Here is a 26536-nt window from a genome sequence, read left to right as displayed (position 1 = left end):
AGAACAGCTTTTGAAGCTAGACCAGTTACTAGGCCTCCCATGGAGGGGGCACACCCACCCACCAGAAATGGGATTTCTCTATTTAGTCCAGATACTGGGTGGTGAATTCCAAGAGCATCAGAGATACCGATAGTTGGCTTACATCCTATATCCCCACTACCTTCCTACACCACTGCAGGCCTATCCAGTCCTTTGGAAATGCCCCTTACTCACCCACTCTTCTGCCTGTGGAAGATATGGTAGATGTGGAAGATAGTGATACACACAATGAAGAAGTGGGGAACAGGCTCTCCAAGGTCAGTGTGGCAAATCCATCACAGAACTGCAAAGAAGTAAGTAAGGCTCAGGAACATGTCCAGTAAGGTGGAGGAAGGAAGTGGATTTGGAACTGGGGTTGGACAAGAACAGACTTGAAAAGGAGAAAGGGACCTCTCCAGGCCTATCTACAAGGATAGAAAGGGACAAAAGAACTCAGGGAAATTATCCTGTGCAGTCATAAGATTATGTAGTCAGCTGTTCTGTATCTAGAAAATCATGACACAAACATGTAAGAAATGGGAGGCAGCTGTAAGAATGTTCCTATTTGAGTAAATGTAGTTTGTTGGTGGACATGAAATTAAATTTCAGTAAATATAATTTGCTGGTGGTACAGTTTTTCAACATGTATCAAAATCCTTACGTGCCTACTCAATTCCATCCAACCTCAAGAAATGTGACAGGCCCTGGGCTAGGTTCTGGGATGCAGGGTAAAAAGGAAGACAGAGTACCAGCCCCCAAAGGAGCTAACTGTGAAGAACGTATTTCAGGAAGGGTGAAGTAGGAGGTGCTAAGGAGGGAGCAGCAAGGGGATTTAACCTAATCCAGAAAGTCAAGAAAGGGTGAAATGTCTTCTAAGTGAGGCTTGAAGAACAGGAAGGATTTAGTTAGGCTGGAATGGACAAGATGAAGGCTCTGGGCAAATTGAGTAGTAGGTGAAAAGGAAATGATAGAAGTTGTATACCCACACACACAAAACGTGAGCCCAAAATGAGGTTGGCAAATAGGCGAATTCTTCAAGCTTTATAAGTCATTTTAAGGAGTCTGCACAATGTTCAAAATAAAAGGGAAGAGTGATGAGTGAATGTTCTGATCCGTGTTCTACTGTGTATTCTTCGACTCAGTAATTCTACTTTAAGGAAACTATCCTAAGGAAACATTTATGAATTTCTGCAATGATACAGTTAAAAGGATGTTTCTAATATTGAGACTGTCTAGAATTGCAAAATTTTGAAATAACCTAAACGTCTTACAGTAGTGGTTTAGATAAAGAAGACGTTGGTTCATCCATATATTGGAATGCTATGTAGCTGCTAAAGATACTGTAGAAAAAAAATTAATGACATGGAAAAATGCAAAATGAAGGTTATATAAAATATACATAGTATAATCTCAGTTTTGCGTGCGCGCACGCACACACACACATACACACACACACACAAATAGGTATACAAGACATTGGAATGCTAGAAACCTAAATGCCAACTTACCTTTTCGTGTGGGATTATGGCTGATTTAAATGTTAACGTTTTGAATATTTTTTCTAAGTGTTCTAAATGTGCTATTTTTGTAATTTAAAAACTATGTCTTAGAAAAAAGAATTTAAAAAAGAGAAAACAAAAATTTAAAAAGGGAAAAATTTTAAGAAAAAGAAAAACAATTTTTTTCTAATTATACGTCTTATATGTCTTAGAGGTTCCTGCGGTGCCGGCCATATTCTATTTCTTGACCTCGGCTGGGTTAACACTGGCCTTTTGCTTTACTTGTTAAAATGTAAACTTGTTTAATAAAGTTTCCTCTCTGCATTTTACATTTCATGATTTTAAAAATGTTTAATAATTTATTTTATTTTTCAATATTTTATACACAGCCCAGCGTCTCTAGTATAGCGTTCCACAATTTCGGAGCAAAGTTGACACCTCCTACCGCCGTTGATTTACCCATCTGAGCAGCATGGACTTCAAGTCCCAGCAGGCATTGCGGCCGGCACACCGGGAACTACGGGGTCCAAGAGGAAGGCTGGGAGCGACCGGTCCTTGCCCTCCCAGAAGCCCGCGGGCGGCTCGGAACGCCGTCCGTATCATGGCCGCGGGAGCCGGGACGGCTGGCTCCGCTTCCGGCCCGGGCGTTGTGCGTGACCCGGCGGCGTCACAGTCGAAGAAGCGTCCCGGCAGGGAGGGCGCGCAGCGATCGGACGCGATGGCGGGAGGAGGCGGGAGCAGCGACAGCAGCGGGAGGGCTGCAGGCAGGCGGGCGTCCCGCAGTGGCGGGCGGGCTCGGCGGGGGCGCCACGCACCGAGGCTGGGGGGCTCCGCGGAGCGGGGCGCGGGGGAGGCGCGGCTGGAGGAGGCAGTCAACCGCTGGGTGCTCAAGTTCTACTTCCACGAGGCGCTGCGGGCCTTTCGGGGTAGCCGGTACGGGGACTTCAGGCAGATCCGGGACATCATGCAGGGTGAGGGCCGGGCCTGGGGAAGGAGGCTGGGGCTCCTGGGAAGGTGATCTGTGGGGCCCGAGTGTAGCGGCTGGGGGGTCGCCGAGCCAACAATGTCTTCTCTCCCAGCTTTGCTTGTCAGGCCCTTGGGGAAGGAGCATACCGTGTCTCGGCTGCTGCGGGTTATGCAGTGTCTGTCGCGCATTGAAGAAGGAGAAAATTTAGGTATGGCTATTTTTTATGTTCTTCTCTGGGCTTCACTTATTTAGGGTTACGTTGTTTTCAAACTTACATCCTAGACTGAAGGGTTCAGGGTTAAGGTGGGCTACTATGTTTCAATCACGGTGTTTATTCTCTGGCCTTAGTTTTCTCCACTTAGTATTCTCTTGGCTGCTTTTCTATGTTTTTTATTTCCTCCCACCTGTTTCTTGCTCGCCCCAACTTTGTTGCTTTGTAAAGTGAATTATGTGAAGATGGCCATTTTTCCTCCATAGTAGAGTCTTTTTAAACTATGAGCACTTTTTTTTTCTTTTCCTAAATTGAACTTGACAGCTGTTTAGCAAAATGATCTTTAGTTTCTGGCCGTTTGTATCTGATCCTGCCATTTGAGATACAGATGCATGTGTTAAAAAATAACTTTTTACCTGTCTTGAAAATTAGTCACTTGAAATTCATGGATTTGAATTTGGACCCTTAACATGTTTGTAAGCCTGTAGCCAGTATGTAAGCAAATTAAATGCAAATCTTACTATATTTGCATGTTTCTTTTCTATATATATATATATATATATACACATATATACATATATGAACATAATTCTTCTGCTCTTTAGAAAATAGGTTAAAGTGAAAATTGTGCTCTTTGTCCTAGACTGTTCCTTTGATATGGAGGCTGAGCTCACACCACTGGAATCAGCTATCAATGTGCTGGAGATGATTAAAACGGAATTTACACTGACAGAGGCAGTGGTCGAATCCAGTAGAAAACTGGTCAAGGAGGCTGTAAGGCTCTATTTTAAATTTTTTTTTCTTTTACCAAAGATCAGAGGTCTTTGAGGAATCTGCTTATCTTTTTTGTGTGGGGTGGAGGACAAACAGGGATGGAGAGAGAGCAAGTGAGCAGAGCACACTCAGAACACATAACTCACACACATAGATGTTATTTCGAAAATCAGGTGACCCTTTCCTAGCCCAGACTTGGAAAGAACTGTTAATGGCTCAGCTTTTGTGATTTGGGTGGTCTCCCTTGTGGCCCTGGCAGGAGGGGCCACAGTACACAGGAAATGAGTTGGCACTGAAGAATGACATTTTGTAGGTTATTATTACCATTCAGAGCAGCACTGTGAAAGGGCTAAAAGTAAATGGGCTAGGATCTTGTCACCCTTGTTTATTATAGACCAAGGAGAATAGCTGGTGCCTTGGGAAATGTGGGACTGCTTTGAGCTCTTTCATGCAATTGCAGAAAGAGGCTTAGGGAACATTCCCCTTGAACAGACAGAATCAGAGGTGCTGAGATATCAGCCATTTTGAAAAACAGTAGTGGTAGAAGGCTGGCGCAGGCAGTGTTCTCGACAAGAAAGAAGCTTGTAGAATGTCTAGGAATTTGGGACTGGAACTATGTCATGGCTCAGGTAGCTTCAAGTAGTGGAACTTATTTATATTTAAAACATTGAAGCAGCCATGGAAACCAGTCAGAAAAAGCTTTTTCTTCTCCAATAACCAAGGCTGGGGGTGTGGAAGCAGATGCAGAGGTGGGGACTGAAGGACAACAGCTCAGCATTGCCTTGGTGGTAAAAGTAAGGAAATCGGTAAGAAAAGATAACAGCACCTCATAAAAGGATGGGATCTTGGGGGTGGGGGGGGTAAGGGACAAAACCTTGTTTAGCAAAGACTTTATGTCCCTTGGCTATGTGCTGGGTACTCAGACACCCTGTTTAAAAAAACAACAGTTAAAAAACTGTGTGTGGGGTGCAGATTATTCAGTTAAGGACCTTGGGCAGGAACTATTGTTGGACTTACAAAGAATGCTTAGGAAATTCCAATTCCAAGGAGGAACGATTGCAAGAATAGATTTTTAGTATAGGTAAGTCAGGTTTGTGTTGGAGGTGAAATGCCAGAAAAGACATATTAGCAAGGGAGGAGAAATCCAGGGCTACTTGCAGAATAGCTAAGGATCTTTTGGATGGGAAGAAGTGGTACCAGTTCAGGGTACTTTATGTAACTACTGTTAAGTAGCCAGCTAATTCAGAAATGCAACTCCTCCAGAACACAAGGGGTATAGATCTGTCTTCTGGCTGCTCTTCTGGTAGAGTCTATGGGCTTTTATCTTTCAGTTGAATATTTATTATTTAAGTTCATAGATTAGTTTGGGGGCTTCATTAGGAAAAATCTATTAAGGAAAACCAGATTCCCTTAAAATAGTCAACCATTTTCTTATGTTGACTCCCTTCTGCTTTTTCATTTTCCACCAGGTACCAGATCTCTTGTTACTTACTATATTACTGTTGACTGCTGTGTAACAAATTAACCCCAAATTTAACAGCTTAAAACAATAAATATTATCTCTCAGTTTCCAAGAGTCAAGAAGCTGGTAGTGATTTAGCTGTGTTTCCTACTCGAGGTCTCTCGTGAGATGATAGTCAAGCTGCCTGCCAGGGTTGCAGTCATCTCAAGACTCAACCAGGACTGATGGGTCTGCTTCCATGCTCCCTCACATGGATGTTAGCAGGACTCACTTCCTCGCTGGCTGTTGGCTGGAGACTTCAGCTCCTCGCCTCTCCTTAGGGCTACTTACAACGAGATAGCTTGCTTCCCCTAGAGGATCCCAGAGAACAAGAGCCCAAGACAGAAAGCTGTAGTCTTTATAAACTAATCTCAGAAGTGACATACCACTTCTGCCATATGCTCTTGGCCACACAGACCTGACCAGCTGGAATTTGTGGGTGGAATCGCACTATGCAGGAGGTGGGTATCATTGGGAGCCATCTTAGAGGCTGGCTACCATAGTTACCTTGATATCCAAGTTATTAAATGATACTGTATCACATGTCTCTGATTTATTTTTTTAATTTCTCATTTAGTCATAGAATTTGTTACCTTGGAATGCCTCGGCTCATTGAAGCTTTTTGATGCGTTTTTAAGATCTCTAAAGTATCACAGCAATTTATCTTAAAGTTTATTAAATTTTTTAAAAAGCTTATCAAATAAGTTGTTTGTTAAGTTAGAGCTTCTCAATGTATGATCCAGGGATCTTTGCAGGTCTTCGGGACCCTTTCAGGGGTCAAAACTATCTTTACAATAATGCCAAAATGTTAGTTGAGGTTTTCAGTGCACTGACATTTACACTGATGATGCAAAAACAGTGACGGGTAAAAATTTCTGGTGCCTTAGCGTGACCGTGACCAAGGCAGTGGTAAATTGTACTGGTAGTCATTGTATTCTTCATTGCCACATGCTTGCAGTTTAAAAAATAAAAAACAGCCGGTTTTAATTAAGAATGTCTTTGATGAAGCAGTAAAAATTACTAATTTTATTAAGTCTTGAGCAGACATTTTTCCAGTATTTAGTCTGACAATATAGGAAGTTTTTCTGTAGCATTTCTGCTGCATACAAAAACATGATGGTTTTCTTCCCGATAAGTACTTGTGTGATTGAGTTGCATGCTGCTGATCTAGCTGCTTTTGTAATGGAGTACCATTTTTACTTGAAATAACTGACAAACTTTGGTTATTCAGATGTGGTAATCTGGCAGTCACTTCAAGGAGAACAAGTGACAGTATTTGTTGGCAGAGGTAAAATTCAAGCTTTCAGGTGAAAATTAGAATTTTGGAAAACTTATATTTATGTGCTTGGTAGCTTCCCAATATTCAGACTTTTCTGATATGATTGATGGTGATATTAACAACTGTGATTTTAAAAAGATTTTTAATGAATGTATCAACATTTGGAAGATCATGACTCAGTAAACCACTAATTTCCAAATGATCGATGAATTGTACTGCAAAATCATTCATGGGTAACAGATCCATTAAAAGTGCAAGACAGACTAACAGATTTTAATGTAATAACGATGAAGAGTTCACTTGCCAAAGTTTGGTGTAGAGTCAAAGAAGAACGTCCACATTTTCTGAAAGAGCTATTAAAATACTACTCCCTTTTCCAACTTTATATCTGTGTGAGGCCAGATTTTTTAATATATTTCAACCAAAACAACATATCACAACAGAAGAAATGCAGAAGCAGATATGAGAATACCATCTTTCTTCTATTAAACCAGGTATTAAGGAGATTTGGAAAAATGTAAAACAATACCACCCTTCTCATTAAACTTTTTAAATAAGTAATTTTTCATAAAGATATGTTATTTATGTTAACCTGTAATGAGTTTGTTATTTTTTAATGAATTAATAAATATTTAAAATTTTTCTCAGTTTTATATTTCTAATACAGTGAATACAACGGATATAACCCACATAAACAAAAGCTCTTTGGGGTCCTCATTAACAGTTTACAGTATAAAGAAAGAATCCTGAGACCAAAAAGTTTGAGAATTGCTTCTGTAAGCTGATAATAATATTGAGACTACATTGGTTTTCTTTTCATAACTAAAAGAGAGATGCCTCAGATTTCTGTGAACAGGAGAGAGTAACATATATGGCATGTTCTTGGGAAGCATTTAGGTGTTGCTTTTGCTGTGTACCTTTGGTAATAGCACCTTGATTTTCTTTGAGGACCTTACCACATTTGAGGGGCTGGTGCATCAGACACAATGTCTTGAAACTTTAATTCTTGAAACAAAAAGCTTTGTCAAGGCTTTTTGAGCATCTGTGCTTCCCATAACAGCCTGGTTTCTTTGGTGAGTTTGCTTTTTTAGCCTTTCTTCATTTCTGTGAGTTTGGTTTTCTCTTCTTATGTCCTTTCTGGCCTTGCCTCTAACATAAACCTATCTCACCTATATTGAAAATCTGTGCTTGGAATTTCCCTTTTAAGTTAGCCAGAGACCATTGCTATTGCTTAGATGGTAAGAACCTTAACAGAAACATAAGAGAAGAAATTATACTTATTTCAAAAACTTTCAAGTTTTCAAAAAGCAAAGTTTGATCTCTTAAAAAACAAAAACAAATGAAAAAACTTCTCAGGAAATTAATGCATAGTTTTAAAAAAGCTCATAGTACAAACTTCGGAGGCAGACTTTCAATTAAGATTTTGAAAGCATTCACATTTCCTTTCTTGTTTCACAAATTAAACATAGTAGGAGAGCTGTGTTCCAGTTCTAGGAAAGATAGATAAGCATATTCTTCTTTCTTTTATTTATTTATTTTTGGCCACACCACATTGCATGTGGGATCTTAGTTCCCTGACCAGGGATCAAAACTGTGCCCCCTGCAGTGGAAGCACAGAGTCTTAACCATTGGACCCAGGGAAGCCCTTCTTCTGTCTTTCTTAATGCAAGTATAAATCCTGGACAGAATGAATGGAGAACTCAGAAATGTAAAGGGTAGTAAGCTAATGGAGAAGACCAGAATATGAAGGTCCACCAAACTGGTGATGAGTAGATTACCATTTTTTCCCTTTCCAGTATCACCAGGCCTGGACTTGAAGGATCCTGAAACCTGGAAGTGCACCCCAGGTGTGAATAGAAAGAACTCCAAGAGAGGCTCTCTCTGGTCTGAAGAGCAGGAAAGGGGATCTGCTAAGGATCAGAGAGGGTGGAAGAAATCTCGTTTTTGGGTTTTTTTTTTTCCTTTTTTCCCTTCTCTATCCTAGCACCCAGGCATTACTACACTGATAGCAGCAGTGACCCAGTGATGACAGTGGCAGGAGAGCAGGCACCTAAACCTAAAGGAAGAGAAGCCCTTCTCTTTAGCAGTGGAGCTGTGACTCCCAGAACTTGAAGTGGATTCCATTCCTTTTTTTTTTTACTGTCTATCCTGATGCTTAGTCCTGGATGCAGATGCAGTTAGTGTGTGGCAGAATAGGGAAACTAAAGCCCCAGGAATGCAAGGCTGGTTCACTATTTGAAAATCAGTGAATGTAATTTACCCTGTTGGTCCAAAGGAAAAACCATATGGTCATATCAATTGAAGCAAAAAAACGTTTGACAAGATTCAACATTAGTTCATGGTAAAAACACTCAGCACACCAGGAATAGAAGGGAACTTCCTCAACCTGATAAAAGTCATCTACAAAAAAAACTACAGGTAACATAGTTAATGGTGAAGAATGGAATGCTTTGACCTTAAGATCCAAAATAAGGCAAAGGTGTCCGTTCTCACCACTTCCACTCTACATCATACCAGCAGACCTAGCCAGTGCAGTAAGTCAAGAAAAAGAAATAAAAGGCAACAGACTGGAAAACAAGGAATAAAATTGTCCCTTTTTCCAGATGACATGGCTATCCATACAGAAAATTCCATGGAATATACCAAAAAAGCTATAATAAGTAAGTTTAGCCAGACTGCAGGATACAAGATCAACACATAAAATCAATCATATTTTCATATGCTAGCAGTGAAATGAAATGAAAATGAAAATCTGCAATGAAATTACCAGAACAGTTATTTACAATAGTTCCAAAAAAGAAAAGGAAAATATGTATAAGTCTAACAAAACATGTGTAGGATCTGTATGTGGAAAACAACAAAATGCTGATGAAGAAATCACAACCTATTAAATGGAAAGACATACCCTGTTCATGGATTGGAAGACCTAATATAGTTAAGATGTCAGTTCTCTCCAATTAATCTATGGATTTAATGTAATTCTAATCACAATCTCAGCAGGATTTTCTGTCGATACTGATTCTAAAAGACATATGGTAAGGTTAAAAAAAAGACTAAAATAACGAAAACAATTTTGTAAAAGAAGAATGAAGCTGGAGGACTCACTACCCAATTTTAAGAATTACTATAAAGCTACAGTACTCATGACTGTAGATATATAGATTCGTGGAACAGAAGAGAGAGTCCAGAAATAGACCCACACAAATATGACTGATCAATTTTTAACAAAAAATATGAAGGCATTTCAATGGAAAAAGATATTCAACGGAAAAAGGATAGTCTTCAACAACTGGAATTAAAACAATTGGATGTCCCTATGCAAAAAATAAATGAACTTTGACCTAAAACTCATACCAAAATTGATTCAAAGTGGATCATAATCTGAATGTAAAATGTAAAGCTATAAAACTTTTAGAAGAAAACTTGAAAAAAAAAATCTTCATGTCCTGGACTTAGGCAAAGAAGTTTTTAGATATGACACTAAAAGCAAGATCTGCAAGAGCATAAAGTGGACTTCATCAAAATTAAAACTTTTGTTCTGAGAAAAACACTGTTCAGAGAATGAACTCTCAAAATGAACAAGAAAACAAACACCACTATTTTAAAAAAACAACCAAAGAGAATACACAGATAGCAAATAAGCACATGAAAAGATGCTCATCATTTAGTCAATAGGGAAATACAAATTAAAACCACAGAGAATACTGGGACATACATACCTATGAGAGTGGCTAAACTTTAAAAACTACTAACACTAACAAGTGCTAGTGTGAATGTGGAGCAACTGGAACCCTCATACATTGCTGATGGGGTGCAGAATGGTATAGCCATTCAAGAAAACAGTTTGGCCATTTCTTATAAACATGCATTTTCCAAATGACCCAGCAGTCCCACCCCTGGGTATTTACCTTAGAGAAATGAAGTTATGGTCACACCAAAACCTGTACATAAATGTTTTAACACCTCTATTCATAATCACCAGAATTGCAGACCACCCAACTGTTTTTCCAGTGGGTGAATGGATAAACAAGCTGGTACATCCATACAACAGAACACTGCTTCATCAATAAGATAGCAGGAACTACTGATAATGCAACAATACAGATAGATCTCCAGGACATTATACTGAGGGAAAGAAGCTAGACTCAAGGCTACATCCTTTAAAAATTAAGCTGTGTGATTTCATATATACTGTATGATTCCATTTATATGACATTCTGAAGAGATGAAACAGTGAAAAGATCAGGGGTTAGGGATGGGGAGGAGGTGACTAAATGTTAGGGATGGGGAGGAGGTGCAGCACAAGGGAGGTTTATTTGATCCAAGGTTTTTGGTATCATTGTGGTGGTTACAGAAGTTGATACATGTGTTAGAACAGTATGCCAAAAAAGTTAATTTTACTTTATGCAAGTTAAATAACATTTTAAAACGTAACAGGACCTGGGACTTCCCTGGCGGTCCAGTGGTTAAGACTGCCTTCCAATGCGGGAAGTGTGGGTTCGATCCCTGGTTGGGGACCTAAGATTCCAGTGCCTCGTGGCCAAAGAACCAAAACATAAAACAGAAGCAATATAGTAGCAAATTCAATAAAGACTTTAAAAATGGTCCACATCAAAAAAAATCTTTAAAAAAAACCAATGTAATAGGACCTAAACCATTTATAAAAAGTAAAACCTTTGTATGCTTCAAGAAAATAAGTATAGTCTTAGTATAGTTTTTCTGCTGAAAATGATGTAAAAGTGAATATGATGATCTGATTAAAATGAAAAGACTTATTTACTTTGTTCCCTCCCTGGCAGTAGGAACTTAGTGTTGTGCCTGCTCTTCAGAAGCGTTTGACACCAGTTTCCTTTGCCCTGTATGGCTGTGTTCAGCATGTGGAGGACAGAAGCACCAGAGAGTTGTACTTTCTGAATTCCCTTGCTAGTCCTCCTTCTCTTGGTCTGTATGTTTCTCCTTAAATTCTTCCCTGTGAAGACTGAAAATATCTATGGACCAGTTTTTCTTCCCTTTTTCGTGTGTGAGATAGGTTTCTTTGAGACTGGATTTAAGGTAGCTACTTTATCCTGTTAGATAACTCCAGGTGGTCCCAATTTTTCCTTGCTTTTCTAATTTTTAAAAAAAGTGCACATATGTTTTTTAAATATCCTTTTTAATTTTCAGTCACTGTTATTTGCCCTCTACATATGTTCTCTTGGGGGGTCTTGACGAAAGGATTCTCCTTTTCCTCTGTGGCTGATGAGACCTTCTCATCCTACCTGAAACTGTCCTTTCTTTGCTGCTTGTGGCTGAGCTGGGTTTGTCTCAGCAATTCCCTGCACACTTTAACTGGAGTTGGCCCGCTGGGGTTTACAGTATGAGAGGCTGTGCTGGTTCTCCTAGCGAACTGGCCTCAGGCCTTTCCTGAATGGAACTAGCAGAACTCTGTGGTCAGCAAATTATTCCCCTCCTCCCCCCCCCCCCACAGTATCTCCTCCTCTCATTCCCCCCATTACATCAAAGCTTTTGCATCCAAAAAGAACAAAACCAGTTGTTCTGGGGACCTGGGATGACTCCTGTCCATTTTGCCTTTCCTTAGGAAGCCCTATTCAGATTGAGTAAATGTCTGTAATCCAGGAGATCAGATTTTGCTTTATCAGCTATTTTTTTTTTAAATCCAATGTAATGTTGAAAATCTACTACCTTACACACTGAAAGAGCGTACGGTTGTTCATACGCTTGAATAATAATTGTTAGTTTTTAAATACAGGAATTTGATAGAATGTGAAAAAGTTCTTGGGTATGTAAGACTCAGTTTTACTTTTTAGTTGAGCTTATTTTGATATTTGATATTCTAATTATACCTTTCATTATTACAACAGTTTTAAAAAAAGTCTTTTTCCCCCTTTTGTAGGCAGTCATTATTTGTATCAAAAACAAAGAATTTGAAAAGGCTTCAAAAATTTTGAAAAAACATATGTCCAAGGACCCCACAACTCAGGTAAATTTGATATATTTTTGCTCCCGTGACCTAAATCCAGCTCATTGCCTTTTGTGGGGAAACAGGGAAAGGGTTCTCTGTCAGGAATGTTATCTAAATATTCGCCTTTAAATATTCAGCACCTTGAGCATGTTGCCTTTTATCCCGGATAACTTACTGTTAGAATGGCATTTCAAAAATTTGTTTGAAAATTTTACATAAATCATTTACTTGCCCATTACTGTCAGCTTTCTGACAGAACTTTAGTGATCAGCACTGGTATTAACACTTCTGACTTTACATAAACATTGATCCTGCAGACTTGAGAATCTGCCTTGGTGAGGACTTATCTTCTATTTTCTGGTGTCAAAAGCTCTGTTGGTACCCTGCTCTTATTTTTTTTCCTTTATAAATATAAATTTTCAGTTTTTGAAAAGGTAATACAACATTCAAAAGGTACAACAAAAGAGCTTAGTGAAAATTCTCTCATGTCTGACTCAGCCATCTCGTTCCTCTCCTTAGAGGCAACCAATGTTTTTTTCTTTTATTCTTAACAGAGATATTCTGTGCATATGCAAGCAAATAAGTATGCATGTGTGTATATATACAGACATACACATATATCCATTTTTCCTGTTCTTCCCATATACATATGTGAGCATATTCTACACACTAATTTGAGCATTTTGCAAATTGCTTGTTTCCCTTAATATATCTTGGAGATCTTTTTATATTAGTACATAGGGAACTTTTCATTCTTTTTGGTTTTCTTTTTTTGGAAGTTTAAAGATCTTTATGTAAAAGTATAAAGGTACTTTAGATGTTAAGTTCTTCATCCTTTTTTTTTTATAGCTACATAGTAACCTACTGTGGCTGATCAGTAATTTTTTGACTTGTTCTACATTGTGGTAGGCTTCCCTTCTTATATGTGTACCAGTGATAATCATTGACAGCATTGTGAACGTTCTGATAGCTTTGTTTTAACTCATCATCATTGAATTTTTACTGGAGTTTTTCTTTCTCACATTGCAAAAATTGGTCCTTTGTGTAGAAGCTGAGAAATGATCTCCTGAACATTATCCGTGAAAAGAACTTGGCCCACCCTGTTATCCAGAACTTTTCCTACGAAACCTTCCAGCAGAAAATGCTGCGCTTCCTGGAGAGTCACCTGGATGATGCAGAGCCCTACCTCCTCACGGTGGGGCTTGGCCTTCTCTTCCCATAACTGTGATGTAGCCTGGAGGATGTGTAGGCAGTTAGAAAAGGACAGCTCTTTTTTAAAGTGAAAAGACTAAATGTGTGGAAAAAACTGAATTATATGTGCTATCTTTCTTAATTAAATGCCTTAAGTATTCAGAAGCAGAGATCCTGGCAGAGGCAAATGCAACATTCCTAGTTTCCCTCACCTCCCATTTTTACTTCCTCTATGTGGCATTCATCTGTGTGGTTAAAGCAGGAGAACATTCAATTACAACTGATGGTGGTTCCCAAAGGAGATGAAATCTGAGTTAAGTTTGGGAGAGGAAGAGTGGTTTGATAGATGTGGTATGATGGGGTTGTTGACAGGAAGGAGGCATAACTGGAGAAAAGTGTGACTAGAGTATGATTAGCAAGAGAGGCCAAATGAAGACATACTTTAACTGGATCAGAGGGATAAGCACAAAGAATGGATGCAGTGAGGCTCAAGACAGCACAGAGAAGAATTAGAACCTAGTCTGTCATAGAAGGTGGACCATGAACTGAGTGAGAGGTTTTTTTGTGTGTGTGTGTGGTACGCGGGCTTCTCACTGTTGTGGCCTCTCCCGTTGCGGAGCACAGGCTCTGGACACATAGGCTCAGCGGCCATGGCTCATGGACCTAGCCGCTCCATGGCATGTGAGATCTTCCCGGACCGGGGCACGAACCCGTGTCCCCTGCATCGGCAGGCGGACTCTCAACCACTGCGCCACCAGGGAAGCCCGAGAGGGTTTTTTTTAAAACAAGGATTTTGAGAGTGTTCAAATTATCCTAGTTCCTAACAGTAGATCTGCAAGGCCCATATCAGGATAGTGTCAGTGATCCTAGCAATCATTTGGCAATTCTCAAAATTATTTGTAAAGCAGATAGTTTGGAGTGTTCAAGGAGCAAGTGTCAGGATACTTGAGCCTGGCCTAGGAACCCTTCCTTCATATTCAGGTAACTGGAAAATAACCTGTCACTCTTTCTGTTGAGGACAGAATTCTCAGCTCTTAAGATACCACTCCTTACAGACATGCAATCTAAAATGGAATGATACTGGACTGACTGGAAATGTGTAGAAGTTCAGTCTGAGGGTAACAGAGGGGCAGCTGGAGTTAGAGCAAGATTGGCCTACTGAGGGCTTCATGTGGTACAAGTAAGGATTTTCAAAGAGTTGTTAATAGGCAAAACATTTGTGGAAACAATCATGAAAAATTCTATACACAAACTAAAAGACATTAATGTAGACATCAGTCATCCCTAAGTTAAAAAAAAAAAAGATTTGACTTTTGCATATGACCCCAAAGGTCTGTTAGGTATTCAGAAACTAAATTAGGGATGAGATTGGAAGGATAGAAGAGGAGATACAAAGTAAAATCATTTAAGTATTTGTTGTCCAAAATAACCTTTCAGAATTCTTGGAACATCAAGATGCTTTTAGCACCACTCAGGTTGAGTTCTCCTTTAGTATAGAAAACTGTGAGCCACTTTTTGAGGGAAGGGAGGAAGAAATTTGAGATAATTCTTGTAAGTTCGATCCCTTTTTATGTCCTCCTCTAGTCTATGCCTAAATTGGGTTTGTAAGTGAGCATGCTTGCATATTGAGTATGTTCATGGTGAAAGAAGCAGTTAATGAAATTCTGTGACTTCCTCTTCCTGACGACATCTTTCCTTTCCCAGATGGCCAAAAAGGCTTTGAAATCTGAGTCTTCCACCTCAACCACAGTGAAGGAAGATAAACAGCCAGCACCAGAGCCTGTTGAAAAGCCACTCAGAGAACCTGCCAGGTGAGAGAGATGCCCTTTTGTGATGTTGGCTGAAACACTGGGGTGATGTGTGGGAAGCATAGTCGTCATCTTCGAGCAGGATCAGTGGTTTGACCTCTTAACATGTTACTGGGTTACTCGTGGAAGGCACTGTGGGATTTACAGAGCACATCCTGGGAAGATGGGAATATTGAAAACGGGACGTCAGATCCTTGGCAGAAGTTCCTGACTGGCTATTCCTCAAAGGTTCTTTCCTTGTGTTTCTCTCTCCTTGCCTCACCTGTATCTACTCAGTACTTCCCTGTTGATACCTCATCTCAATGCAGTGCTCACACTTGTGAATCAGATTCCCAGGACCAGTTAACAAAGCAGAGGTCACACGTTTAGATGTCTTTGGGGGCCCAGTAGGAGATGTAAAGGAGCAAAGTGGGTCTAGGATAATACAGTTGAGAGCACGGGACTGGGACACAGAGAGGGCATGCTTTCCAGCTTCATGTGATTGTTGCTACGTGAGATGTCCAAAGATGTCCAAACTTCAGTTCAAATTTTTATGTGAGACGTCCAAAAATTTTTTTTTGAGATTTCCCAATTTTTGAATGTTGGCGGTTAGTCCAATTAAAAAAAAAAAATACTTGAATAGCTTAGACAAGACACATCTGCCAGCTGGGTTTGGCCTGCAGGCTGCCAGTTTGCCCTCTCCTAACAGTTTTTACTTAAAACATCCAAATGATAGATGAACTTTATTTTGAAAAGGCAGTTTCTCCAAGACTGTGTGGCACTCTTCTCACTCTGAGAATTCTCAAGATCCCATTTATAAGTGTAGTGTAGGAGAAAGAGGGCAGAATGGAGGCCAGTCTTTCACTTCTCTCACATGAGGGTTGGACTAGGACAGCTGGAAGAAGAGTTTAGACTTCAAGGTGAGATTGCTGGATTATCAGTTGGTTGTCCAGATGGATTGTAGTTGTTAGGCACTACACAGAGTTCTTGCATTGTGGAAAGCACCACTTTAGTCCATGCAGACTAATGGGTTAGACAGCACACAGGCTGAAGAGGTCTCTGGAGGGAGTATCATTGGCCCTAGTTCCTTTAGGGTTCTCTTACTTGAAGTTTAAGCTCCATAGTTCCACTTACATATCATATTTGAAGCCTCTGTTTAACACTTATAAATGGACGCTTTTATAAATAAAGCTTGTATCACGCACCCTCTCTGTTTTTGTTTTTGTTTTTTTTAATGAAGAGTTCTCAACGTGAGGAGTTTCTAATTTGAAGCTTCCCACTTTGAAAAAGTTGTGGCTGCTTGGACAAGCATCCACAATGGTGAAACTGATCTCTGTTATGTTTGCATTATTTGTAGGCAGCTACAGAACACTCCAACCACCATTGGAATTACGGCTCTGAAAGCAGCTTTCAAGACTCTGTCCAGTGCACAAGATTCTGAGGCAGCCTTCTCAAAACTGGACCAGAAAGATATGGTATTTCCTAATAAAGTGTGCCCACCATCACCAGCCCTCAAAAACAAGAGACCGAGAAAAGATGAAAACGAAAGTTCAGCCCCTGCTGAGGGTGAGGGTGGCTCTGAACTGCAGCCCAAGAACAAGCGCATGACAATAAGCCGATTGGTTTTGGAGGAGGACAGCCAGAGCACTGAGCCCAGCGCAGGCCTCGACTCCTCCCAGGAAGTCATTCCTGCTTCACCATCCAAGCCCACCATCCTCAACCAACCCCTCCCTGGGGAGAAGAATCCCAAGTATGAAGACCTTCTTTGTAGAAGTTTGGGGGCTGGTTGGTGGTCCTGGTTATGCCTGGTATTGCTTCCGGGAATGAAGTAACTTTCAGCTAAGTTATTCACCACCAAGGCTTGCTCAGACTGCTAGAATGTGACTCAGGGTGGGGAGTGACGTCGTAGCCATCCTGCCAGTTCTGATGCCCCGCATGTGGGCTTCCAGGCATTGCACTAGGCAGGAGTGAGGGTGAAAGGGTGTCAGAGCCTCCTACTCACCGCTGCTTCCATTTTTAGCAAACTTCTGAGTGCCTTGACTACTAAATATTAGTCTTGTTTGTTAAAGGAAGTTTGTTTGAATTGGGCCACGTTATACTTTGATCCTTAAAAGAGATTTATGAATATTTATAGTTTTGCACGTTCTATGAGCATTTTGAGACTTGGCAAATTCAGTAATTACTAATCTCTCACATTCTGCTAGGTTCTGTGGGGCAGTGGTTAGAATGCTTTCATTTTGCTCCCCATCATGACCCCCAACCTGGCTTTCAGTTTTGCTACCATTTGTGCCCTCTTGTGGATCTTTCCTCTAGGCAAACTGGTCTGCTTGCTCTCCCTGGAACCCTGTTTCTACTACTGTACTCTTCTTGCTGCCTCTCATTCCCCACATTCGGACTATCATTCCTCCGCCATTGCTTATCAAAATCCCATCTGTCTTTCAAAGAGAAGAGAAGCTGATGTTGACTAAATACTTTCTGCGGGCCAAGCACTTTCACATATTATCTTACTGAATATCTACACTCACTCTGTGAGTGATTTACTAGCCCCACTTTATAGGTGAGGAAGGTTCAGAAAAGTTACTAACTTAACCTGAAGTCACACAGATAAAAAATGGCAAAATTGGGCTTTGAGATTTTTAATCCCAGTCAGTCTTGACACAAAAGCCCGTGGCCTGTATACCACGTACACCAAGCTGCCTCTTAAAACTCTGCCTCCATAAATTTCCCCTGGTCACCCTGCTGTCAGTGATCACCTCACTGATCTCCCACGGTTATTGCCATCTCTACTACTGCTCTCTGTTACAGCTGTTGGGGGACCTGTGTCCTGGCATGCTTGTGCTGGGTGCCCTGTAGGGCTGTGGCATCTGATAAATGATTTATACTCGGGCACAAATCTGCACTATATGCACTACTTCCTGCATCTGGAAGTGAGTGAGTCATTGGCTGGGCAGGCAGATGCAGTCAGCACACTATTGCTCTCATTTGATACCTGATCTCCTCTACCCCTCACAGCAATTCTATGAAGTATAAGTATTGCTCCCATGAACAGACAAGGAAACTGGAGAGAGTGCATGATTACAGTGGTTTTATAAATGGGAGACTCTGTGAAGGTTTCAGATATACCTCTCTCATGTGTCAAGGGTATGAAGTATGATGGGTACTCTCAAGCAGAGGTGGGCAAATTATGGCCCCTTGGCTAAATCCACCTGCTGCCTGTTTTTGTAAATAAAGTTTATTGGAACACAGCCACACCCATGAATTTTGTATTATCTGTGGCTGCTTTTGATGCTACCTTGAGTTGAGTAGTTGCAACAAAGACAGTAAGGCCTGCAAAGCTGAAGGTACTACTGGCCCTTTACAAAAAAAAGGGATCCTATGACCCCAGCTCTAAACGAAGCATATGTGAGGTGCCTTGGGAGCTGCAGGGAAGAAGAGCTGGGCCTGGGCAGCAGAGTTGTGGGTGGAGCAACCTTGCTGAGGAGCAAGTGTTGAGCTGGCCTTGAAGAATGAGTAGGAGGTCATCCAGTAATATTGGGAGGTCGGTTCTAGGAAACAGGAGCCTCTTGAATTACAGCATGAGAAAGCCTGGTATGAGCTGGAAAATGTCATGTAGTCTGTATGGCAGGAGAATATAGGGCACAGAGAGGATGAAGGGAGAAAAGTCTGGATGGGTAGATGGGCCAGATTTTGAGTTCCTATTATATTCTATCAGGCAGAGGTTCTCAAGAGGGGCTTCATATCACAATTACCTGTGCAGTGTTTAAAAAAATATATATTCCCAGGCTCCTGTCTACTGAATTAGAAGGGACAGGGTAGTGTTCTCTAATCTGCTTTGCTAACTGTGCCCCAGATAAGTCTAATACACCTAATCAGAAAGCCTCTGAGCAGACACCACTGAGGGCTTTTGAACAGACACTGAGGGAAAGGAGAAGAGGAGGGTGGCTGGAGACTGCTGCCCGGTGAGCAGTCAGGACCCAGGGGAAGCTGGGCCAGTGGAATCTGAGGAGGGGAAGGTAGGATTAGGGTCTATCACCTAGACGGCAGGGCCACGACTACTGTATTTTTATATCCCCCACAGCACAGAACTAGTGCTTACTAGATAGTTTACTAACCAAACAAAGTAACAGTTCTTGGTTCTTGCAATTTAAGGGGCCACATGCAAAACTTCTATAAAAGGCTAGCAAAGGGTAAACATTTTAGGCTTTGTGTCTCTGTTGCATATTCTTCTGTTTTGGTTTTTTTTTTTTTTACACAACCCTTTGGAAAATGTAAAAACCATTCTTAGTTCAAGGGCTATACAAAACCAGCAGCCACAGGCTGTAGTTTGCCAGCCCCTCTAGACCATTAAGTTTTAACTTCGCCAGTCAGGAGTGCAATGAGCCAGGAAGTGACCCGGCTTGCCCTCACGGCCACCTAACAGTTAAGATGAGGACCAAGGTCTCAGCCCCTTCCACAACATGAGAAGTTAAGAAATACCAAAATGTTTATACATGTAATAGCAAATGCTGAGTTCAGAGGAGGAGCAGAAAGTTACCAAGTGATCTGCAAAGACTGTCTGCAGGAAGGGTGAATAGCCACTTAGGTGAAAATGATGGACCCTGAGGTTAAAATCAGTTTTTATCCCAGGACTTGGATAAATAGATGGAAAACTGAAACTGTAATGCTGTCTGACCTTTATTTATGAATAGTAATTGACACAGCTAATATCCTGAGAAGAAAAAAACTCGTGTAATTTTTTTTTTGTCTCAAGCAAATCAGTTATTCTTAGAAATAACCCTTTGGGGGATATGATCCAATTTAAAAATAAAGAAAAGTAAAGAGTCCACCATTTGTCCCAGCCACTTAGGTAATTACATAGAAAACTCATGGAACTCAAGGAATTTTTTTCATGTTTATGCACTTATTAAGCAAACTGCTTTCATTTGCAAAATACCCAGACAGCCTTAAAAATAAATTTTTTTTATAGCGGGGACGGAAACAACAGTTTGTTTCTACTCTCTTGGTCAGGTTTTTCGGTGACTTTGATCTATATAAATTCTTCAAAACTCAGTTCAGATACTTTCCATGTTTGTTTTGTAAAGGATGTTATAATTCTGAGGTCAGATTTGTGCTATGTTCTGTAAGAGTGACTATAATTTTCATTTATTTAATAACTTGGGTTTTGGATTATTTTTCAGGTTTGGGACTGTTTTTGGTTGCACCCAAGTACTCAAAATTTCATGTTCACAGGAATGATTCTTGTTTGCTTACTATTCTAATCTTTGATGGTATAAGTCCTTTACAGTTCTTTGATAATCTTATTATTAGTTTAGCTAGTATCTCTCCAGCTTCTATGAGGGTGTGTGTTACTGTGCCTGGTGTTTGGAGTAGACAAATGAGGATATGGTCCCTGCCGTCAAGGTGCTTATGGTTAAGGGTATGTTGTGATACGGTTGTGTAATAAAGTGGAAGCACTATCATAAGGGCAGAGGAGCGGGGGCTTTTTGTATGTGTTGGGCAGTCTTCATTGAGAACGATGGCCTTGAAAGATGGGCAGGACTTCACTTGGCAGGGAAGGGAATCCCAAGGAGAGAGAACAGCAAATAGAGAGGCAGGAAAGCACAGAACTTACAGGAGGAAGGAGGAGCAGAGGGCGGTGTGGGTGTTGGTGGGGACAGGAGGAACTGCTGAGAAACTGACAGGCCAGACTGCATGATCTTGATTCCCCCATATGGGCATTTAGGCTTCACTGTTTAGGCAGTGAGGAGCCATCACTGAATAGGGGAGGGATGTGGTAATTTTAGGATGATTGTTCAGGTGGCTTTGGAAGGGGAAGGGGCTAGTGGGGAAAGACTCCAGTTAAGAGGCTAGTGTAATACTGGTGAAAGGTATTGGACCATGGGCTTGGACTAGGGGAATGGGGAGGGAAAGGAGAACAGTCCAGAGATAGGAATAGAGCATGTCTGTGATGGAGGGGAAGGAATTTGCAGCTCTAGGTTAGAAGAATGCTGAAATCTGTAACAGAGTCTAAACCAAACCAACCAACCAACCAACCAGGCAAACAACAGGAAAATGAACAGATCATTGAGGGGGATGGTGATGTATCCAGTGCTGAGTTTGAGAGATGGTCCTGAAACCTGGGGAATGTTGACATGGAGAGGCCTGGCCAGGTCAAGATTTGGGAGTTGTGTGTAGGTGAATCTCGAATGTGGTCACAGCAGAACAGGGAGGAATACAGGGCCACGAGTAGAGCTAAGGACAGAGTATGGGATGACCTGGGATGACTTTGTTTTACACCTTGTCCTCTCGCTGATGTTCCCTCAGAGTACCCAAAGGCAAGTGGAACAACTCTAATGGGGTTGAAGAAAAAGAGACTTGGGTAGAAGAGGACGAACTGTTTCAAGTTCAGGGTAAGCCAGAAGATTCTCATTGGTCTCTCCTTGACACTTGCTGAAGTGTAGGTGCATGTTACTGTCACATCAATGTTCCAGAAATTGCTTGTCTCCAAACTAGAAAAAGTTTAAAAGTTCCTCATTGTGATTCATGAGGAATCAGTTTTATGTCTTTTCCCATTAAACAATGGAGACTATCAAAGCAACGCTTTATATTTAAAGAAAACTCCTGGTTTGGTTTAATAAATCCTATATTTAATTGTAGTTGATGTTCTTCCTGAAGTTTTTTAATTAGAAAAGGTAGAAGTGGTCATTCCTTACATGTCTTATTTAAGTAAATAATCTCTTACCCGTTTCTATATATGTGTTTTTTTCTAAGATGAGAAACTTTACTTTTCCTTAATTAATATTGAACTTCATAGTATTTGCATTAGGATCTCTCCCACCACATATTTTGCTCTCTGATGGAAATATATACATGCTAAACCTTAGTTTTGGAGATTCTGAAGACTTCTGTAACACAGCAGCAACAGTAATCCTTTGCCAACCTCAAAGGTTTTGCCCTTAAAAATGACCTTTCATTGGCAAAAGCATAGTTGGGAAAATCAAGATTACACAGAAAATGGGAGAAGTAACAATAAAAGTGGCATTAAATATTTTAAGAACAGGATATAAAAGTTCTAGAAAACATCCACTTCTGATGCAGTCCAGATTTGTCAGTTTCAGAAATCGGCTTCTACTATATCATGAAATACTTCATAATTTAAAAATAAATAATGTGCTCCTGTAAGTATCCCTTTTCCTGAGTCACCTTTCTTCACTCTTCAGGAAGCATTACTGGGACAGTGGCGTCTGCTGAGGCAGACACTGTAGCAAGTTTCACATTTATGCAACTTTGCCTTTTCTTGCAGCTTTTTAACTGGCTCTTGTTGGCTTGAGATGGCATGTCCATTATACTTGTATAACCCTCCTGTAGCCCCCTGGTCCTTTAAAATATTATCTTGGTCCCTGTTTTTGAGGCCTGATCTATTTCCATAGGATAAGAGGGTAGAGTTTGACCAGATCTCACATGGTCTGTTGGAGTGGGAAGCAATAATCATTACCCCGTTCTTTATGTTTGAAGAATTGAGCCAAATTTTTAAAAAATGTATTTATTTATTTAGTTTTGGCTATGTTGGGTCTTTGTTGCTGTGTGCGTGTTTTCTCTAGTTGTGGCGAGTGGGGGCTACTCTTCGTTGCAGTGCATGGGCTTCTCATTGTGGTGGCTTCTCGTTGCGGAGCACAGGGTCTAGGCACACGGGCTTCAGTAGTTGTGGCTCACGGGCTCAGTATTTGTGGCTCATGGTCTCTAGAGCGCAGGCTCAATAGTTGTGGCGCACAGGCTTAGCTGCTCCGCAGCATGTGGGATCTTCCCGGACCAGGGCTCGAACCCATGTCCCCTGCATTGGCAGGTGGATTCTCAACCACTGCGCCACCAGGGAAGCCCCCAAATTTTACTTATATCTAACAATCAAGGATTTGGAAATTCAAAAACAGTAAAACTGTGTTATTTCAAAGCAGTAATTAACAAGGGGTTATAAAGCAGAAATTATATATGTACATACACACACTCAAATATGTGTATATATATACACATATATATTACATACACATGCATATATATATATATGTATGTGTATATATATATTAGGATTTTAAATACCACAGTTCCTCAGTAAGTTGAGAAAATGATAGTGCTTTTACTAAAGAGCCTGAAATCCATCATTAACCAACATTTATTGAATGCCTGATTGTAAAGTATTTGCTTTGTACAGATTCTCATGGACTGAAATGATTGGTATCTTACAAGCAGAGGACAAAACCAAATTATCCTTTAGTGATGTCCTTTCTTTTCTCAAAGTTTGTAAAATTTGAATCAAGTTTTCCCTTTGGAGACGTTCTATGTCTTTTTCTTGTGGTTTGTGCCGAGGAGGTAAGCTCTGAAATGAGTCTACTTTTAATGTTTTCCAGCAGCACCAGATGAAGAGAGTACAACCAATATAACAAGAAAGCAGGTAATTTTAAATTCTCTTTTCTGATCTTTTCTGGTTGTGTAGGTAGAAGAGAGATAAAATAAGTACCCACATCTCACAGGCATAGACTACCCATGCACCTGGTAAAAAATTTTATTTGTCATTTTCAGATAATCCAAACTAAGTTAAATACTCTCTGGAAGAAAAATCTAGGTGGTCAGAAAGCTTACGCATTTCCTAACCATGAACAACACACGTTTGAAATTTTGAATCCAGAAATGGTTATCAGTTGAGGATGAAATGGCAGGACACTGAAAATTAGGAAATGTCCAAATCCATGGTGTTAACTTATATTCTATATCATGTTTTAAAAGTATAAATCCTTCCTTTGGGTTCAGATTATTCTCCTAGGATTGAGTTTACCTCTTTACTATATGAAAATATAAATAAGTGGAAACACAGGTTGTGATAAATCCTTTGTTTTTTTGTTTTTTTTTGCAGAAGTGGACTGTAGAGGAAAGCGAGTGGGTCAAGGCTGGAGTGCAGAAGTACGGGGAAGGAAACTGGGCCGCCATTTCTAAAAACTACCCATTTGTTAACCGAACAGCTGTGATGATTAAGGATCGCTGGCGGACCATGAAAAGACTTGGCATGAACTGAAACAGGCCTTCATTTCCACAGAATTCACAGGAGCATGGTTCCTAATAATAGCCCCTGGTAGTCTGCTGTTTCTTTCAGAAGCTGGGCTGGGATGAGAATTTTGGGCATCTTCCTCCCATGTGGGGGAGGTTCCAGTTCCACTTCATCACAGTTGGAGATCATGGAGCTGAGAAACAAAGCCAAGTCCACCCCATGTCCTTGACAGAGATGACAGGCACATAGCTTGTACAGTGCCAGAATACCATTAGTATTTCCCTTCTTTAGTGGTTTGCTTGAATTTAAATCCCTGGTAATCAGTAGAACCTTCTCCTAGGAAATGGTGGAGTCTGTTAGGAGTCACTTTTGACTCCATGACCTGTTAAAACCAGCAACATGAGCATTACTTGGAGCGAACTTGTTCCAGGTAAAGCTTTGGCCTTCTGATGCACATGCAAAGGAACTTCATCTGTCATGAGCCCAGGTTGATGAGAAACCAGTCCTGGTGGAATCAGAGTCCCTTTAAAAATTGTTTAGCCAGTTGTGACATCAACTCCTAGACGTGACTGCCTTGGCATTTGCTCTATTTGCTGGGCTATGTAGGCAGGTTTAACCTCCACTTCTCACGTGGTTGAACCAGTGTGTTTTTTGGTAAAATGGTGATTGTAGATAAGCTTAGCCCCTCTCCCCATCCTCTCTTCCCAATTCCCTTCTTTATGCTGGACTTTTAAAGCTTAAAAAAATCCTGATTGAGTATAAATGCCTAATTCCATTCTTTGTGAAATGGTTGCTTCCGCCTGATTCCCTAATTGTGCTGTGTTAGTGTCTTGCACTGGAATTCAACATTCCCTTCTCCTTTTGTACTGTGTTGTGCTTGCTGTCTCTCAGACATCCTTAAAGACTGTCTTTTTAGGAAAAAAGAATTTCAGTAAAGTGTTTTCTGTAATTTTTTTAAAATGAGAATTATTGTCCATAACTTGTAGCATTCTTCATTAAAGTCTTGCTTCTCTCAAATTTAAGTAGCTGTTTATTGCAGCTGAAAAGATGGAGGTAGCAAAATGTTGAACAAGCTTTGCTAAACCATATTGTCCATGTTAAGAAGCTGATGTCAAACTGTATTGGATGTTCTAATCCTTGGAAGCTGTGCCATACAGAGATGTGAAAGTTTCCTCTTAATTTGTCCATTTCTTCATATAACGTACCTCCGGGGACAAAATAATTCCTTTTTTCTCACTTTTGAGTGAGGGAAAGGCAAGATGTAAAGAAATGCTAAAGTTTAAAAATTCATCCTATAGTTGAAATTTGGAAACTTTGTACAGCTTTATTACCTATTAACTACGTGTTTGGGGGTTGGGTACTGCTGTTTTTCTAGCAATTAACCCCAAATGAAACTACAGTGAGAAGGCAAGAACTTGATCTCCACTCGATCTGGTTGTAGATACTTGTGATCTCCCTCCAAACCAAGCTTTAGGATCCAGAAGCTTTTTACCTTCAACTCTCACATTGTTAGATGGCGCTCTCTAGGTAGAAGAATGACACTGTGATACATTTAAGGAAGCAAAATATCCTAATCGTGTTTCTCAAAATTTGAGAAATGCATAGATCCATTAACATTTTTTAACATAACTTCAATGCTGTCTTTATTATGTTATAAAATGTATACAGACATAAAACTCTGCCTACAGTTTCTATAGAACTATACAACTTACTATGAACTAGTGATTATTTTGCTGAATCTAAGTCACTGCTCACCACATGAGTAGTGCTAGGACTGTGGCAGTGGTGGGACTCTGGTGGGGATGCCTGTGCCACTATGTACTGAGAAATGATCCCAGTCTCTCCCACCTTCACCTTAGTGAGACTGCTGCAGAGCCTCTGTGCCTCCAGACTGCTGTGATGTCATCTGGCCTTTGCTGGAACTGAACACAATTATGAAATGTGTTCTTCATAACATAACACATAGCTGTGACAGTTAAAGTATTACCACTTGGAGTCACTGTGATGCCTTCTGAAGCAATACTTGGTTAGAAGGTACTCATGCTGTTTTGTTTTTTAAGATTATGGCTGAGATAAAAACATTTAGACATTGTCAGAACTCAGAGACTAACAGACACACTGTCCTGATGGGTAAGAGTCTGAGGCCCACTCAAGGCCCCAGCTGTGCCAGCTGTTCTTGGAGATGGTGAGTTAGCCACTGGAATCTCTGGATGTCCATCTCCTCATCTCTAATGTAGTAGGTAATAGTACTTTCCTTGTAGGCTGTTGTGAGAATAAAATAAGATGCACGTAACTGTCTCCGCCATGAAGTCAGCCTTTTTCCCCCTGTGG

General features: G+C 40.5%; 1 protein-coding gene across 3 annotated transcripts; it reads left to right on the top strand.

Annotated features, from left to right (window-relative positions):
• The first annotated feature begins 2048 nt into the window (after nt 1-2048).
• TERF2 (telomeric repeat binding factor 2) lies at nt 2049-25222 on the top strand. Of its 3 annotated transcripts, none has more exons than XM_060132471.1 (10): nt 2056-2488; nt 2597-2692; nt 3339-3469; nt 12143-12229; nt 13260-13406; nt 15107-15213; nt 16547-16939; nt 21493-21578; nt 23574-23614; nt 24074-25222. In XM_060132471.1, the coding sequence occupies exons 1-10, from the start codon at nt 2119-2121 to the stop codon at nt 24230-24232; spliced, it is 1617 nt and encodes a 538-aa protein (XP_059988454.1). In that variant the 5' UTR covers nt 2056-2118; the 3' UTR covers nt 24233-25222. The 3 variants fall into 3 exon arrangements, with proteins under 3 accessions (XP_059988455.1, XP_059988454.1, XP_059988453.1); XM_060132470.1 differs by having other exon boundaries at nt 2058-2488; nt 23571-23614; XM_060132472.1 differs by lacking the exon at nt 21493-21578 and having other exon boundaries at nt 2049-2488; nt 23571-23614; nt 24074-24182.
• The last annotated feature ends 1314 nt before the right edge of the window (nt 25223-26536 follow it).

This window comes from Lagenorhynchus albirostris, chromosome 19, assembly GCF_949774975.1.
Source record: "Lagenorhynchus albirostris chromosome 19, mLagAlb1.1, whole genome shotgun sequence".
In the NCBI taxonomy this organism is placed as follows: Eukaryota; Metazoa; Chordata; class Mammalia; order Artiodactyla; family Delphinidae; genus Lagenorhynchus; species Lagenorhynchus albirostris.
The sequence above is the reverse complement of the archived record's forward strand: the minus strand, read 5'-3'. Positions and strand labels throughout refer to the sequence as shown.